Source organism: Vitis vinifera, chromosome 5 (assembly GCF_030704535.1).
Source record: "Vitis vinifera cultivar Pinot Noir 40024 chromosome 5, ASM3070453v1".
NCBI lineage: Eukaryota > Viridiplantae > Streptophyta > Magnoliopsida > Vitales > Vitaceae > Vitis > Vitis vinifera.
Window position 1 is genome coordinate 5,978,030 of NC_081809.1, and position 15,101 is coordinate 5,993,130.

Below are 15,101 nucleotides of genomic sequence, written 5' to 3' on the forward strand. Positions count from 1 at the left end.
TGTGTTAGTGTTTTACCAAGGTTAAATTTCCATTTGAGTTATTGAATGGATGTTTGATAAAACAATTTAATAACTTAAAGTGATTTAATAACTTAATTTAAATTATTAAATAAATTAAGTGTATTTGGTAAAATTATTTAATGGTATGACTTAAAATAAAAAATAATTTTAAGTAATAAGTAAAAAAAATAAACTTATTTTTAAGTTCATCTTCATTTTACATTTTTACTCTTTCACCTTTTTTTTGTGTTAGGTAACTTCACAACCTCTTTTACTACTCTATGACTTCTATTATTATTCGATATTTTTTACTCTAATTATAATTTATGAGAATAAATATATCAATTTAATAATTTAAAATAAATTTTAAATTAATTTTATTGAACACTCTTAATATTAAAGTAAGAATTAAGTAATAAGTTTTAAGAATTAATTTAAATATAATTAAACTTAAAATCAACTTAAGTTATTAAGTGATAAGTATTAAGTTTTATCATATACCCACTAAAAGTTTTTAGATTTAGGAATTTAAACGTTGTTAAGTTACCATTTTTATTTTTATTTTTTTTATATTGTACTTGTGATATGTGTATATAGTTATGACAATAAAGGCAAGGTGGTCAACTCAAATCATGATATGATTAATCATGTATAATGGGAGTTTTAAAATAAAAATATTGAAACTAATACCATATCTTATACTGATTTTAGAAAGTGATTTTAGTTTTTCTAACACAAAAACTTTTATCTTTCAAGTACTATAAATACTATAAACATTTCTTAAAATTATTATCAAATACACTCTAAAATAGTATTTGATAAACTTAATATTTATTATTTAATAACTTAAGTTGACTTTAAGTCAAATTATACTTAAATTGTTAACTTAAAACTTGTTATTTAATTATCAATTTAAGTATTAAGGTTATTTGATAAACTAACTTAAAACTTATTTTAAATTATCAAATTGATTTATCCTCATAAATTATAACTATGGTAAAAAAGGTCGACAGTAAAAATCGTCAAGTAGCAAAGGAGATTATGAAAGTTTTTATGGCAAATGGGGGTAGAAAGATAAAATGAAGATATGAATATCATCATCTATACACATGCATTTGTGATACTATATAATTTTCTGCATGATCACTAATTTTATTTCTTATAATTTCAAGTATGACAATTAAGAATAGAGGATTTGTTGTATTTTTCATCAAATTTGCATGTTATAATATAAGATTATTTAATTCAAAAGATGAAATAATCTTAAATTTGTAAAAATAATCTCTCTCCTATTTAAACTCGAAAAATAAACTTTTTTATGTATAAATTTCCTTCAACATTTGAATTATATTAAATAAGTTTTGAAAGAGTGGGTTATTTTCATAAAAATATATGAGGGGTATTTTTGTTAAAAAAAAAAAGAAGATATTTTTCTTAGAGTAAAATATGTGGAAGGGTTAGATTTGTAAATTTTAAAAAATTTCATCAAATTTCCATAGGCCATAGCATAACAAGCTCATTTAATATCTCAACTTTTATTATTGTTTTCATATAGTAGAACTAAACATAGTTGGACTATTTTTTTTTTTTTTTTGTATACTATTACACAATTCATATGGATTTGTAGTAATTTTGTTACTACTTTTAATTACCTTGTAGTATGTGATGCCACCTCCATCATTGTCTTTTATCTTGCTAAAATACTTTGGAGGAGTTGACAAAATTTTATATTTCTGACACTTGGAAGACATTGAGAATATTAAGAATAAATTGATCAAGCTATAATTTGAGGTTTTTAAGACCTCACCTCATATTTTGATTCCTTCTTGGTCATGCATAAACTTCATTTTTCAACCCAAATTGTCCATTAGAGAGTTTTGATCCCATTCCATGACATGACAAAAAATAATAATGAATAAGGATACATTCCTTAATATTAAGAATAAGGTGTGTGAAAAATTGTTGTCTAGTATAGTAACACCTAGAGAAGAGTGAACAGTGTATTTTTAAATATTATAAATTAGAAGTTGAATTATTGACCCAATTTAAACTTGTGAGATATAAGAGATAATTAATATAATCAAAATAACTAGAGATCGAGTAAGAGACATAGGAATTTTAACATGGAAAACCCCACACTAACCGTGAAAATAAAAAACCACGGAATCTAAGATCTAAAATCTAAATCCATTATATAAGATCAAGTCACACATAATTATCTAATTATTTTACTTTAAAGACTTACTCTTTAAAACCTATAGCTTGATTAACATCCGCGACGCAACAATCTTTAATTACTCCAATGAATACTTCTCAACCTAGTTGAAGGGATGCATGTTTTTCAACAATTCAAAATTCAAACTTTAAATCATTTCACGAGAGTCTGAGAATGGTAGGACAAATTAGGCTAAACCTTTCTATAAGTGTCCCCACCCTAAAAGGGTTAAAGAAGGGTTTGGCCTTTAGGCCTTAGGAGATCGATATCCCAAAATTTTCAAATAAAGATTTATTGAATTCCCAAAAGATATTCTAGCAAATTTGGGATGATCGCTTAGGTGTACTTGTCCACCGCTTGAGTGCCTCAAGTGCTTGAGCACTAGATATGCACTTGAGCATTTCCAATGCTAAAGCACTACTTCCACCACTTGAGCATTCTTTGTTTTTCCAAAATAATAAATTAAGTATTTTAATTCATATAAAAGATGTTGATCCACTTTTAACCCCTTAAACACCTAACTTGTCATTAATAAAACCTTTTTAGGTATATTTGTAATTATCTAGTTGAACGAACAACAACTTTGAATCTTTAATGAAAAGTAAGTTACTATCTAAAAAATTTCAAAAGAATTAGAACAAAATTGTCAACATGTAATGAAGACCCATTGTTTTAACAATGTGTAATGATGTGTTGAAAAAAGTTTTCATTTCTTTGGGTGAACAAGAAAAAAAATTACAAGAAAAATGAATGAGCCTAGAGATGAAAACATGTTAACCCTATTATACTTTCTAGAACATATTTTACTTGGGAAAGAAGAAAATTTTTTAATAGATATTCAATGAGCTGATTTTGTTGAGAATTTTTTAAGACCTTAACAAATATCCATGGGGGAGCTTTGTTACAAGATGACAATTTTTAGATTGCAAAAGACTAGAAAATTCAAGTATCAAAATACCAAAATAATAAAGTACTAAAGGGAAAAGTCACATCCAAAAAAAGACCACATGATTAAAAATTTAATCAGTTATGGAATTACTGTAAATTAAAAAAAAATTATGAAGATGTAATCGTATTTAAAAAATTATAAATTTAATCATTAATTTTAAAAATAATTTTAATTTTATTTAAATTATGTATTTTTTTAGTAATAATTTTTTAAAAAATGTATTTTTGAAATGGAAGTTTTCAAGGAAAAATAATACCAAAGGCCGCGTTATGAATGGAAGCACATGACTAAAATAATTAAATAAATAAGCGACTAAAAAAATCGTAGGTTTTCTATAGGCTATATTCATTCTTCTTCTCCTTGATCCACCGATCGATTTTCAACCCAAAACCCTAATTCAAGATGGAGAGGAGGCACACGCACAGATGTGCAACCGGCTTTATTTTTATAGCTCTCTTTTTCAGCTTTATCCACCGTATCTCAGCTCTCTCCGTCACCGTCAACGAAGTAGAATGTGTTTATGAGTACGTTATCTACGAAGGTGACACCGTTTCTGGGAACTTTGTTGTCGTCGATCACGACATTTTCTGGGGCTCTGATCACCCTGGCATCGATTTCACTGTATGTCCCTGCCTAATTCTCATTTAATTCATCTAGTTCTTGGATTTTTGTTTTTCTTTTCGGGGTTTTAATCGTAGTGGTTAATTGATTTGGGGTTGCTATGGGATTTGAAGAGGTTTTTGGTTTTTTTTTTTTCCTGGAGTATTTAGGGTTTTTGTTTGGTTGGAGAGAAAACTGAGGAAGAGAAAAAGGAAACGAATTTTGGATCTGAGATTTTATGCAGTTTGGCTTCTCAAAAAAAGGGAAAAAATTCAAGTGCCCACAAACATCAAATAGAGATGTGTTAGATTTTGCTTGATAAGACCTAGATTTTTGGTTTCTCTTTCGGGTGTCCTCAAAGTTTCTCCACAATCAAACAGTCGTTTTTCCCCTTTCCTTTAATTTTATTTTAAAATAGATTTTTTTTTTTGTTTCCTATAAAAATAAATATGTATAGAGGTGTTAGGGTGCACCAACAACAGAAAATAGATGTGTTAGAGGTGCCTTATGATACGGATGATTGAGGGCTAGTTTGAGTTCTGGTCTTTCGGGTCTGAAACAGTGGAAAATTGTAGACCCTGATTTTTCTTTGTTTAAATCTCCTCAGTTTTTCTCAGGTCTGAATTTTTGATATGTTGTCACATCATTTCATATCAATTAGAAATTTAGAATAAGATTCCGAAGCCTTTTGGTGTATCTGTTCTGGGTAAAAGAGACATAAATAGGTCAATTATAGATTAACCTGGAAGATTCTCTTGCAATTCAGAAAATTAATATCAATATACCAACTAGGCGTTATGGTTCAATGGTAAAATGATCATATATCAAATTCTGGACCAAGCCTTTTATATCATGACCAGAAAAAGGTTCAATACCGAGATGAAATAGTATCATAACTTTGTATTAGATCTGTTGATCTCAAGCTTCAATTGCGTCTTATTCGAGAATTAGTATCCAATTGTCCAACCTCATCCTTGGGGTGAAAAGATTGGTACCTGGGGAACTCCTTAATTGAAGAAAAATAATATCCAACTTGACATTAGTAGGGCTGTTGAGAAATTTCAAACCAGCAGGTTGATTAGAGGTAGAGGTACCAGAAGCTTGTTGAGAAGACTGCAGTTAGTCCTTAAGGAAAACAATAAACAAGTGATCATTCCTAGATAAAATTCAGAAACAATCAAATTCAACCCCAAATATTGTAGTGTTAGTTTAGCTCAATCCTTTGTTTTCTGAAACAAGAAGCTGATGCTTCCTTGTAGACTTATCCAGTTGAATTGTAAGCTGGACTGGTCCTGATTGTAAGGTTGTTTGAAAAATCTCTTCCTGTCTCAGAAAAGTGAACACAGGAATTATATCCTCGGTCATCCTTGCAATATTTAATGTCTTTGATTCAAGCTGGATTAATCATCTTCTCGTTTGGTTGGATTAATCATCTGCTCATGTGGCCTAAATGGATGGCTTTGATGATGATGATGGCAGCTGCAATTGTGAACATTAAGGAGTAAATAGTTTTGATGTAGGACAACCTAGGATGATAGGAACATTTTTTTTTGATAAGTAGGATATAAGAAGAGGAACATTGAACTAAAGTTATTGTTGCAGGGGAAAAAAATAAGATATAGAACAAGAAAAAAATAAAGAAAAGATAGGAAACTTTAGAGTCTTCCCAATTCCTTCTAAGAGTTAGAAATAAAGTCTTACTCTTGAAAATTGGAAGGCACGAAAAAACTTAATACTATCCATCGTCAATAATTAGTCTCATTTTACATCAGTTACCATGAAAAAAGAAACCCAATCTATGTAGTCATTTAGTAGGACTCTTATTCCTTTCTTAAAACTATTAAATCTTCTAAAAAGATTAAAAGAGCATAGAAGCTTTTATATATATATATATATATATATATATATATATATATATATATATATATATATATATATAATTAGAAACCTAATTTTATAAAGACTTCTTTTAATAAAAGTTTATAATAAAGAAGAGTTGCAGATACTAAAAGGACTTACATAGAAACTTTAGAGAAGAAAGATTTTAGAAAATAGACAATTTAGAAATTTAAAAACTTCTTTTGAGGAGAAATTTTCAATTAAAAAAAAAAACTTTCCAAATTCTAAATGCAACTCAAATGCTGATTACTATCTAATTAGTACATTAGAGAACCTTTAAAAAACTACAAAATTACCTACATACCATTGATAGAGCTTGAAAAACTTGACCTCGAGTTTAAATGACTTTTCATGGTTAATTGTAATCCAAAGCAGTGTTTTCCACCTTTTTTTTCCTTTGTTACCCCCTATAAACTTGTTTTTTGATTGGCTAAGTGCTAGTTGAGGGCTGGTATTGTATTTCCTCTTCTTTTTGTGCCCTTTGGCGCCTCCTGTATACTCCCTGTATACTTTTGGGTCAGCCTCAAGGTGCCCTTTTCTAATATATGTTTTTTGTGTGTTTGCCTATCAAAAAAAAAAACTTGTTTTCCACATTTCATCGAATTTTTTTTATATAATATGAAGTCGAGATTAAATTTCTTTCCACACTTGTAAATTATTCAAAACAATCTTCGGCTTTTATAGGTCAAGCATTAGCTTTACTTGAGCTTGTACAACTTCAAAACAATTATTACTTAGAGTATGATCTCTCTCTCTCTCTCTATATATATATATATATATGTTTGATAGGTAAATTTTTGTTTCTATTGGGACTCGAACCTGAAATCTCCCACAAACTCTCCCCAACCCTTTATCACTAGAGCCAAGCATCAAGGGCTCTTGGAGTATGAACTATGATTGCATACTCAACATTGACAGTTAAAATCCGTGTCATCACTCACATAAATATGTTTGGTGCATTAGTTAATTGAGAGATTATGACCAGCCGCTCATATAGCCTATCCTTAGGATATATAGTAAGCAAAAAACCTCCAGGAAGGCTCAACCTTAATCTTTCTTGAATAAAGCCTTCAATAGATGATTCATCAACTTGTCTTTAAGGACTTGCTTGCTTCATAGGACTTGCATAGTAGATGGATAAATTAGGTGATTAATTCTTTAGCACCTTAGGAATTTGCTTGCTAGAATCAACCAGCATTCGTCGCACTTCTTTGAGCTCTCTTACAAGTTATTTTGGGATAGATTCCACCACATTTGGCATTCTAGATCCATCATACCTTACTCCTTGTTTGCAGCTTCAAATTATTTCTTAATGGAGTATTTGGTGGTTTTTTTGGTTCTTAGAATGTTGATTGCTCCATTAGTTGCTAAGGTGGTGAAATTTCCTTAAATGAATAGAGAATCTTCTTATGCTCATTTTGACATGTGTTCTCATGACCATCATGTTGCACTCTCTCATCAAAAGTCATAGTCTTTCAAACAAAATATGAACAAATTTCATCGACAAAACATCACAACATATCAATAGCTCAAAATTATTGATAAAATTAAAATGTTAATAGACAATGAGAACTCATTGTAATAGAGTTGTCATCTACTTGTGTTATTTAATAAGGATTTGGATGCTTCTTTGTCTTTAAGTTAAGCTTGTCAACAAGTTCTTATGAAGCTAAGTTGGAATTAATATTTACAATAATCATTGCCCAATTTTGTTGGACTGTGGAGGAGCGAGGAAGGGGCCTTCCCCCTTCAGGTTTGAGAATATGTGGCTGAAGGAAGAAGGTTTTAAAGATTTGTTAAGGAATTGGTGGATGAGCTTCCAATTCAGAGGTTCTTTCAGTTTCACTCTGTCTGAAAAACTGAAAGCGCTTAAGGCCTGCTTGAAGATTTGGAACAGAGAAGTGTTTGGTAATGTCACTACTAGAAAAGATTCAACTTTAAAGCAGATGATGTCTTGGGATTCAATAGAAGGGGATAGGGTGTTGTCTGCTGAAGAGCAAACTCTCAGAAAGCAGGCTTTGGAGGAGTATAAGAAATGGGTGATAATGGAAGAGACATCCTGGAGGCAAAAGTCTATAGAGTTATGGCTGAGGGAGGGTGACAAAAATACTGGTTATTTTCATAAAATGGCCAATGCACATAAAAGGGTCAATTCCCTAGTGAAGATTAAGATAAATGGGTCGTGGGTAACAGAAGAACGTGACATCAAGGATGGTGTGGTTCAGGCTTTCCACTCTCTATTGTCGGTAATAGATGAGTGGAGGCCCAGATGCAATGGGCTGCAGGTTGGGGTTTTGGAAGGGGAAGTTGCAGCATTGTTAGAGGCTCCTTTTTCTGAGGAAGAGGTGTTCGGTGCTCTCTCGGTGGTTTCACAATGGCGTTTTGGCAATTCAGTTGGAGCTTTCTGAAGGAGGAAGTTATGGGGTTCTTTAAGGACTTTCATGATCAGGGCAAGTTCGTCAAGAGCATTAATGCTTCTTTTATGGTTTTAATTCCTAAGAAAGGAGGAGCTGAAGACCTCAAGGACTTTAGGCCTATAAGCTTGGTGGGAAGTCTTTATAAGTTGTTAGCAAAGGTGTTAGCTAATAGGCTTAAAAAGGTGATGGGTAAGTTAGTGTCCAAGTCCCAAAATGCATTTGTGGAGGGAAGGCAAATCCTGGATGCTTCGTTGATTGCGAATGAGGCGATTCATTCAATGCAGAAAAGTGGGGGAGGTGGCATCCTTTGTAAGTTGGATATTGAGAAGGTATACGACCATGTGAATTGGAGTTTTCTTCTTTGGTTGATGGAAATGATGGGTTTTGGAGCCAAGTGGATCAGCTGGATTCAGTGGTGTATTGGGACTATTAGTTTCTCTGTCCTTATTAATGGAACTTCCTCAGGATTCTTCCAAAGTTCTCAGGGATTGAGACAGGGGGATTCCCTATCCCCCTACCTGTTCGTGATTGTCATGGAGGCCCTTAGTTGTTTGTTGAAGAGAGTGAAGGAGGGGGGTTTTTTGCTGGGGTGGCAGCTCAGTGGTAGAAGAGGTGTGGGAGTGGAGATCACTCATTTGCTGTTCGCGGATGACACTTTAGTATTTTGTGAGCCTTCCATTGATTAGGTGTCCTACATGAGTTGGCTTCTTATTTGGTTCGAAGCCATGTCAGGGTTGAAGGTGAACTTGGACAAAAGTGAGATCATCGCGGTGGGAAAAGTGGAGAATGTAGAGGACCTGCCCCTTGAGTTTGGTTGCAAGGTTAGCCAGCTCCCTTCTTCTTATTTGGGTCTTCCTTTGGGTGCTTGTTTCAAGGAGGTGGCTACTTGGGATGGAGTTGAGGAAAGGCTGAGGAAGAGGCTTTCACTTTGGAAAAGGCAGTATATCTCCAAGGGGGGTAGAATGACCTTGATCCGAAGCACTCTGTCCAGCATGCCTATCTACTGGATGTCCTTGTTTCATATGCCAAGGAGCATGAGTTTGAGATTGGAGCGGATTCAAAGGGACTTTCTTTGGGGTGGTGGGGCCCTGGAAAGGAAGCCCCATTTAGTGGAATGGTCTATTGTTTGCTCAGATAAACGAAAGGGTGGATTGGATGTGAGGAACTTGGCATTGCTAAATAAGGCACTCCTATGTAAGTGGAGTTGGCGTTTTGCGGTGGAAAGGGAAGCTTTATGGAGGCAAGTTATATGTGCAAAGTATGGGGAAGAAGAGGGTGGTTGGAGGTCCCGTGTTGTGAGAGGTAGTTTTGGGGTTGATTTGTGGAAAGCGATTAGGAGAGGTTGGGATGTGTTAGGTGACAATTTGGTTTATTCTGTGGGACATGGTAGGAGGGTTAGATTTTGGAAGGACAAGTGGTGTGGAGATAATCCTTTGTGTACTTTTTTTCCCTCCTTATTTGCTATATCCTTGGATAAGGAGGCTTGGGTGTGGATGTGTGAAGCCATTCTGGAGAGGGAGTGTGGGCTCCTAGGTTCTCTAGGCGGATTAATGATTGGGAAGTGTTCGATGTGGAGCGTCTTCTCTTAAGGTTGCAAGGGAGGAGGGTTTATAGTAATGTGGAAGATCAAGTAATTTGGACTAAGGCAAAGGACGGAAGATTTTTTGTTAAGTCTCTTTACAAGGCATTGGAGCTAGAAAGACTAGGAGATTTTCCTGCCAGAGTTATTTGGAATTCTTTGGTGCCTCCGAGGGTGAGTTTTTTTGCTTGGGAGGCTACGTGGAAAAAGGCCTTAACCTTGGATCGTATTTAGAAAAGAGGGTTCTCCTTGGCTAATAGATGTTATTTGTGTCTAGCAGAGGAAGAGTTTATTGATCACATCCTCCTGCTTTGTGGGTTAGCCAGAAGTTTATAGAGCTTACTTTTTTCCCTCTTTGGGGTTTCGTGGGTGCTCCCCTCTTCAGTTAGAGAGGCGTTATTGGGGTGGTTTGGGCCTTGTGTGGGAAAGGAAAGGAAGAAAGTGTGGTTTTCAACTCCCTTGTGCCTTTTTTGGATTGTTTGGAAGGAAAGAAACAGTAGGGCATTTGAAAATGAAGAGCATTCGATTCATGGGTGTAAATCGCTTATCCTTTGTAATCTGTGGGCGTGGACCAGGGGGTTTTTTGGTTCTGGTCCTCCTTCCGTTGTAGATTTTGTTGATTGGTTAGGCCCTGGTTAAGGGTTTTTTTCTCTCTCTTTTGTATACCTCCTATATACTCTGGGGTGCTTCCTTGAAGTGCCTCTTTTCTTTTAATATATTTCTCTTTATTCATCAAAAAAAAAAAAAAAAAATCATATTACATAGTCTTCCTTGGCAAGTAACATGAATTAGGAAGATGTTAGTTGGTCCTATATCCTCCTCTTTGTTTACCTTTGCCATAGTTGCCAATGGTCACATTTTAAAAATAATAATCTTCAATCATGGTTGTGTAACTTTTTCCACTACTCAAGTGGACACATTCTTTCATATCAAAACTGATGTAAGACAACCCTAGGATAGATATAGGACAGCGCTAAGATGATTTTTTAGAATCAAATAAGGTGAGTTAGGGCTTCAAGTTTTTAGGATTTAAGATGTACAATGAGCCAAAATTATGTAGTGGGGAAAAGAAATATCATTTATCTTATTAATTTTGTTTTACATCAGTTACCTTATTTATGGACTTTAGAAAACTCAAAAACGAATAAAACTTCTAACTTATTAGGACTCTTCTTTTTCCCTAGAACTATTAAATCTTATAAAAAGATTAAAAGCAAATAGATACCTTTTTTTTTTATAACTAGAAACTTAACTTAGTGAAACTTCTTGTAATAGGACTTTCTAATAAAGAAAACTTTAGATCTGAGAAGTTATAGAAACTTGGAGAAAAACTTTTTACAAAATAGAAAGTTTAGTAATGTAGAAATATTTTTTGAGGAGAAATTTCCAATTAAAAAATTTTAAACTTCTAAATGCAATTCAAATACCAACTATTAACTAATTATGATACTAGTGAACATTAAAAAATTACAAAATTACCTAAATACCCTTGATAGGATAACTTAGGATTTCTTTATTTCCTTTCATTCATTTCTTGAATAGATTTTGGAGATTCATCGTGATGGAGGCTCTTTAAGAGATTAAAGAAGGGGGTGGGGTGTGCAAGAATGTTGTTTAAATTTCTTTTCTTTTCTTTTTTTCCCCTTTTCTATTGAGACCTAAAAGTTTTTATTTGAACAATAATAATGCAAGTAATATTTAGTATGTGCAGCTTTTGTCTTTTGTGTCTTTGATATGTAAACAATATCAATTGACCTGATATGATAATCACATTGGGACATTGGTTTTATGATTACCATTAGATTAGACTCCTTTGTATGTCTCCTTTCCATCTCTATTTGCTTGAGCCTCATCAAAGGAGGCTTGGGTGGCAGATTTGTGGGGCAAACAGGGGAGAGGGGTTATTGAAACCCTTGCTTTACTAGAAATCTTAATGGTTGGCAGCTTGAAAACATAAAACATTTTTTTTGCTAAACTGCAAGTCATGTTAATGGAGAGGAGGACAGGGCAATGTGGATAGTTTTGAGGAAAGAAACATTCTCAGTGAAGTCTCTTTATGCTATCTTAGAGATGGGGAGCTCAACTTCCTTTTCTAACAGGGGTCATCTGAAATCCTGGGTCTTGATCTAAGGTAAGTTTCTTTGCATGGGAAGCTTGTTGGGGAAAGGTTTTGACTCTTGAACAACTACAAAAAGGAGGATGGACACCGGTTATAGATGCTTCCTTTGTGAAATGGATGAGAAATCAATTGATCACATCCTTCTCCATTGCCATAAGGATAGGGTTCTTTGAAAGCTGTTGTTTCCTTTGTTTGGGATTTCCTAGGATTAGGCAGCCATAGTGAGGGAGACTTTGCTAGGGTGGTATGGATTTTTTATTTTTTTTGATAGATAAACATCAGAATATATAAGAAAAGGCTAAAAAGCCGCATGTATATAGGAGGTATACACAAAAGCCCAAGAAAGAGAGCTGAAAAAAGAGAGGGGAAGAACCTCACCCACCCTCAAGTGGCCGCAAGCCACTCCAAAAAGCCTAAGAGAGAATAGGTATCCTCACCAATGTACACCCTAGCCCAACTCCACAAATTACATACAAAAAAATTCTTGAATTTTTGAATATCTAAAGACCCCCCCCTTAAAAGCTAACCTATTCCTTTCCTTCCAAACCGTCCAAAATATGCACAACGGAATGGAATTCCAGGTATTTTTTCCTTTTTTCCCCACAAAAGAGCCCCTCCAGCTAAGTAACACTTCTATAACTGATTCTGGGAACACCCATTGGACTCCAAAAATGACAAGGGCAATCTCCCAAAGAGTCTTAACCACTGTACAATGTAACAGAATATGATTCGCATTTTCCTCTTCACAGCCACACAAAAAACACCGATTAGGGAGCTGCCACCCCCTTCTTTGAAGCTTATCCAAGGTGAGGATCTTCCCCCACGAAGCTTCCCAAGCAAAAAAAGACACTTTTGTTGGAACCTTATCCATCCAAATGCGTCTGTTCGGGAAAGCACAGGCTGAGGACCCAAACAGCATTTTGTAAGCACCCTTAGCCCCAAAACACCATTGCCTTCCCTTTTCCATCTCACAGCATCCTCCTCAGTCGAAGTCCTGAAGTAGGGTGGTATGGATATTTGTTGGTAAAAAGTGGGAGAAGGTATGGATAGTTGCTTTCTTGTGCATATTTGGGAATTTGTGGAAAGAGAGAAATCGAATGTTGTTCGAGAATGAGGAGATATCTATCTGGAGTTTGAAAGGCATGTTTTTTAGTCAGCTTCTCTTCTGGGTAAAGTTGTACATCAATGATGGTTCGATGGCTCTAATGGATTTTGTTGAGTGATTGGGTACTTATTAAGGGAGGGAAGCATTTTTTGTAATCCCACCTTAGTTGCTCCTTGGCTCTTTTGTATTGTTTTCTTTGGTATTCTTTGTGTACTTCTGATATACTCTGTTTTTGCATTTTTAATAAATTTCATGATTGCCTAACAAAAAAATAAAAAATAAAAAATGATTGCCACTGGATTAGTCATTTATTTCTTTTAATCTTGGTTTCATGCAGGTGACGTCTCCCGCAGGCAACACGGTGCACACTCTAAAGGGAACATCTGGGGACAAGTTTGAATTTAAGGCCCCACGAAGTGGAATGTACAAATTTTGTTTCCAAAATTCTTATGCAACACCTGAGACTGTCTCTTTCTATATACATGTTGGCCATATTCCCAATGAGCACAACCTCGCCAAAGATGGTATGTTCAATTTTTTTTGTCAATATTTTCTTCTTGTCATATTCTTATATCTTATCGCTATTTCTATATATTTTATAATTTTAAGTGCTATTGCAAATGACATGACACCATTGATAGTGAAAATATACATTGCTTGTTGGACCATCTTGGTCCAACTGACATGCTTGAGGCACATATATATCATAGATTTTCTCTTTGTTACAGAACATTTGGACCCCATAAATGTTAAAATTGCTGAGTTGAGAGAGGCACTGGAATCTGTTACAGCAGAGCAGAAGTATTTGAAAGCTCGAGATACTCGTCATCGTCACAGTAAGCCTTTTGCTTTTCTTTCAAGTGGTGATAGTGAATTAATGTGATCAAACCATTTTTGGATGTTGTTTCTAGCAATTATTTGATCTCTTCCATTAACACAGAATCTCAAATGGCAATCCCCCGAAATTTAATTGATTATCTATTTTTATTTGTGTTACTTAGGGAACTGAGCATCTAGGTGAAAGGACTATAGAATTTTCTTGGATGATTGAATAAGTGCATACTCAAATTAAAATAAAAAATAAAAAAATAGAAAGAATCTATAAATGGAAGATACAAATGAGCAGGGAAAGAACATGCTTGAATATGGAAAGAGTGAAGTTTGTCTTGCTCAAGGAATCTTGAGTGATTAAAAGCTCTTGAATTTGAGATTTTGTAGGCTTTAGAGGTGCTAGGCCAATGGTGTCTCCATCTGTCTCCTAGGGAGCATTCTAAAACCTAGAGCCTTCCTAAATTTGTACACCTTGCCTTGGACAATCTATAATTGTACAGGTCTAGGTTATAGAGCATTCCTATAATTTCTCTCTTTGTTTGGTATGGTTAAAAAAATGTAGCTATTCCTATAGTTCATTCAACAGTCATCCATTAACATCTCTAACAGATGATGAGTGTGTGTTTGGCCTTAGACCCATATTTTTTCACCAGCAGGGTGCTGGTAAAATGAACATATGTAGTGTTTGGATCAGTCATTGTTCTGAATGTATTTCTGTTGTTTCTTGCTTGATTAAAAATGTACAATGAATTTACTCAATTACACCTTACATCAAAATTACATGATGTTTTTCAACTTTTGTGGTATGCCTCCTCCTGCATGCTGTTTTTCAAGCAAAATTACATCAGTGACAAGAGTTTTATACTGATTTTATGATGTTTAGGAACTGAGAAGTCTTGTAGTAATTAGTCATTCACAATATCTTTTTGTTGCTACAGCAAATGAAAGCACAAGAAAGCGTGTCATATTTTACACGCTGGGTGAGTACCTTTTGTTGGCACTTGCAAGTGGACTTCAAGTCGTTTATATCCGCCGTTTGTTCAGTAAATCAGTGGCATACAACCGAGTTTGAGGTAGCATGTTGAGAGGCTTGACTGATGTAACTGTTGAGTGAAGAGAATTATGTATTGTGTAACAAAACATGGTTATACTATTTATCCCTTGCTTCTATTTATAATGTGATATTCAAAGATAATGTTGTAGGTTTACCTTATTTACAAGTTCCACTGGCTGTGAAGAATGATTCTGAGTGGGAAAAGTTATGGATTTTAACAAAAATAAAACTCAGAAGCATGTGCACTGCACTGTCTACCTCTGGATGACTTGATTCTAATCAGAACAGGTGGGGATGCTACTTGTTTTGGTTAAAAGGAAATGGAAGAGAAGT

General features: G+C 34.2%; 1 protein-coding gene across 1 annotated transcript; it reads left to right on the top strand.

Moving 5' to 3' along the window:
* The first annotated feature begins 3,401 nt into the window (after positions 1-3,401).
* Positions 3,402-14,927, top strand: LOC100247793 (transmembrane emp24 domain-containing protein p24beta3). The gene is made up of 4 exons (XM_002283451.4): positions 3,402-3,785; positions 13,221-13,407; positions 13,612-13,719; positions 14,653-14,927. The coding sequence occupies exons 1-4, from the start codon at positions 3,567-3,569 to the stop codon at positions 14,784-14,786; spliced, it is 648 nt and encodes a 215-aa protein (XP_002283487.1). The 5' UTR covers positions 3,402-3,566; the 3' UTR covers positions 14,787-14,927.
* The last annotated feature ends 174 nt before the right edge of the window (positions 14,928-15,101 follow it).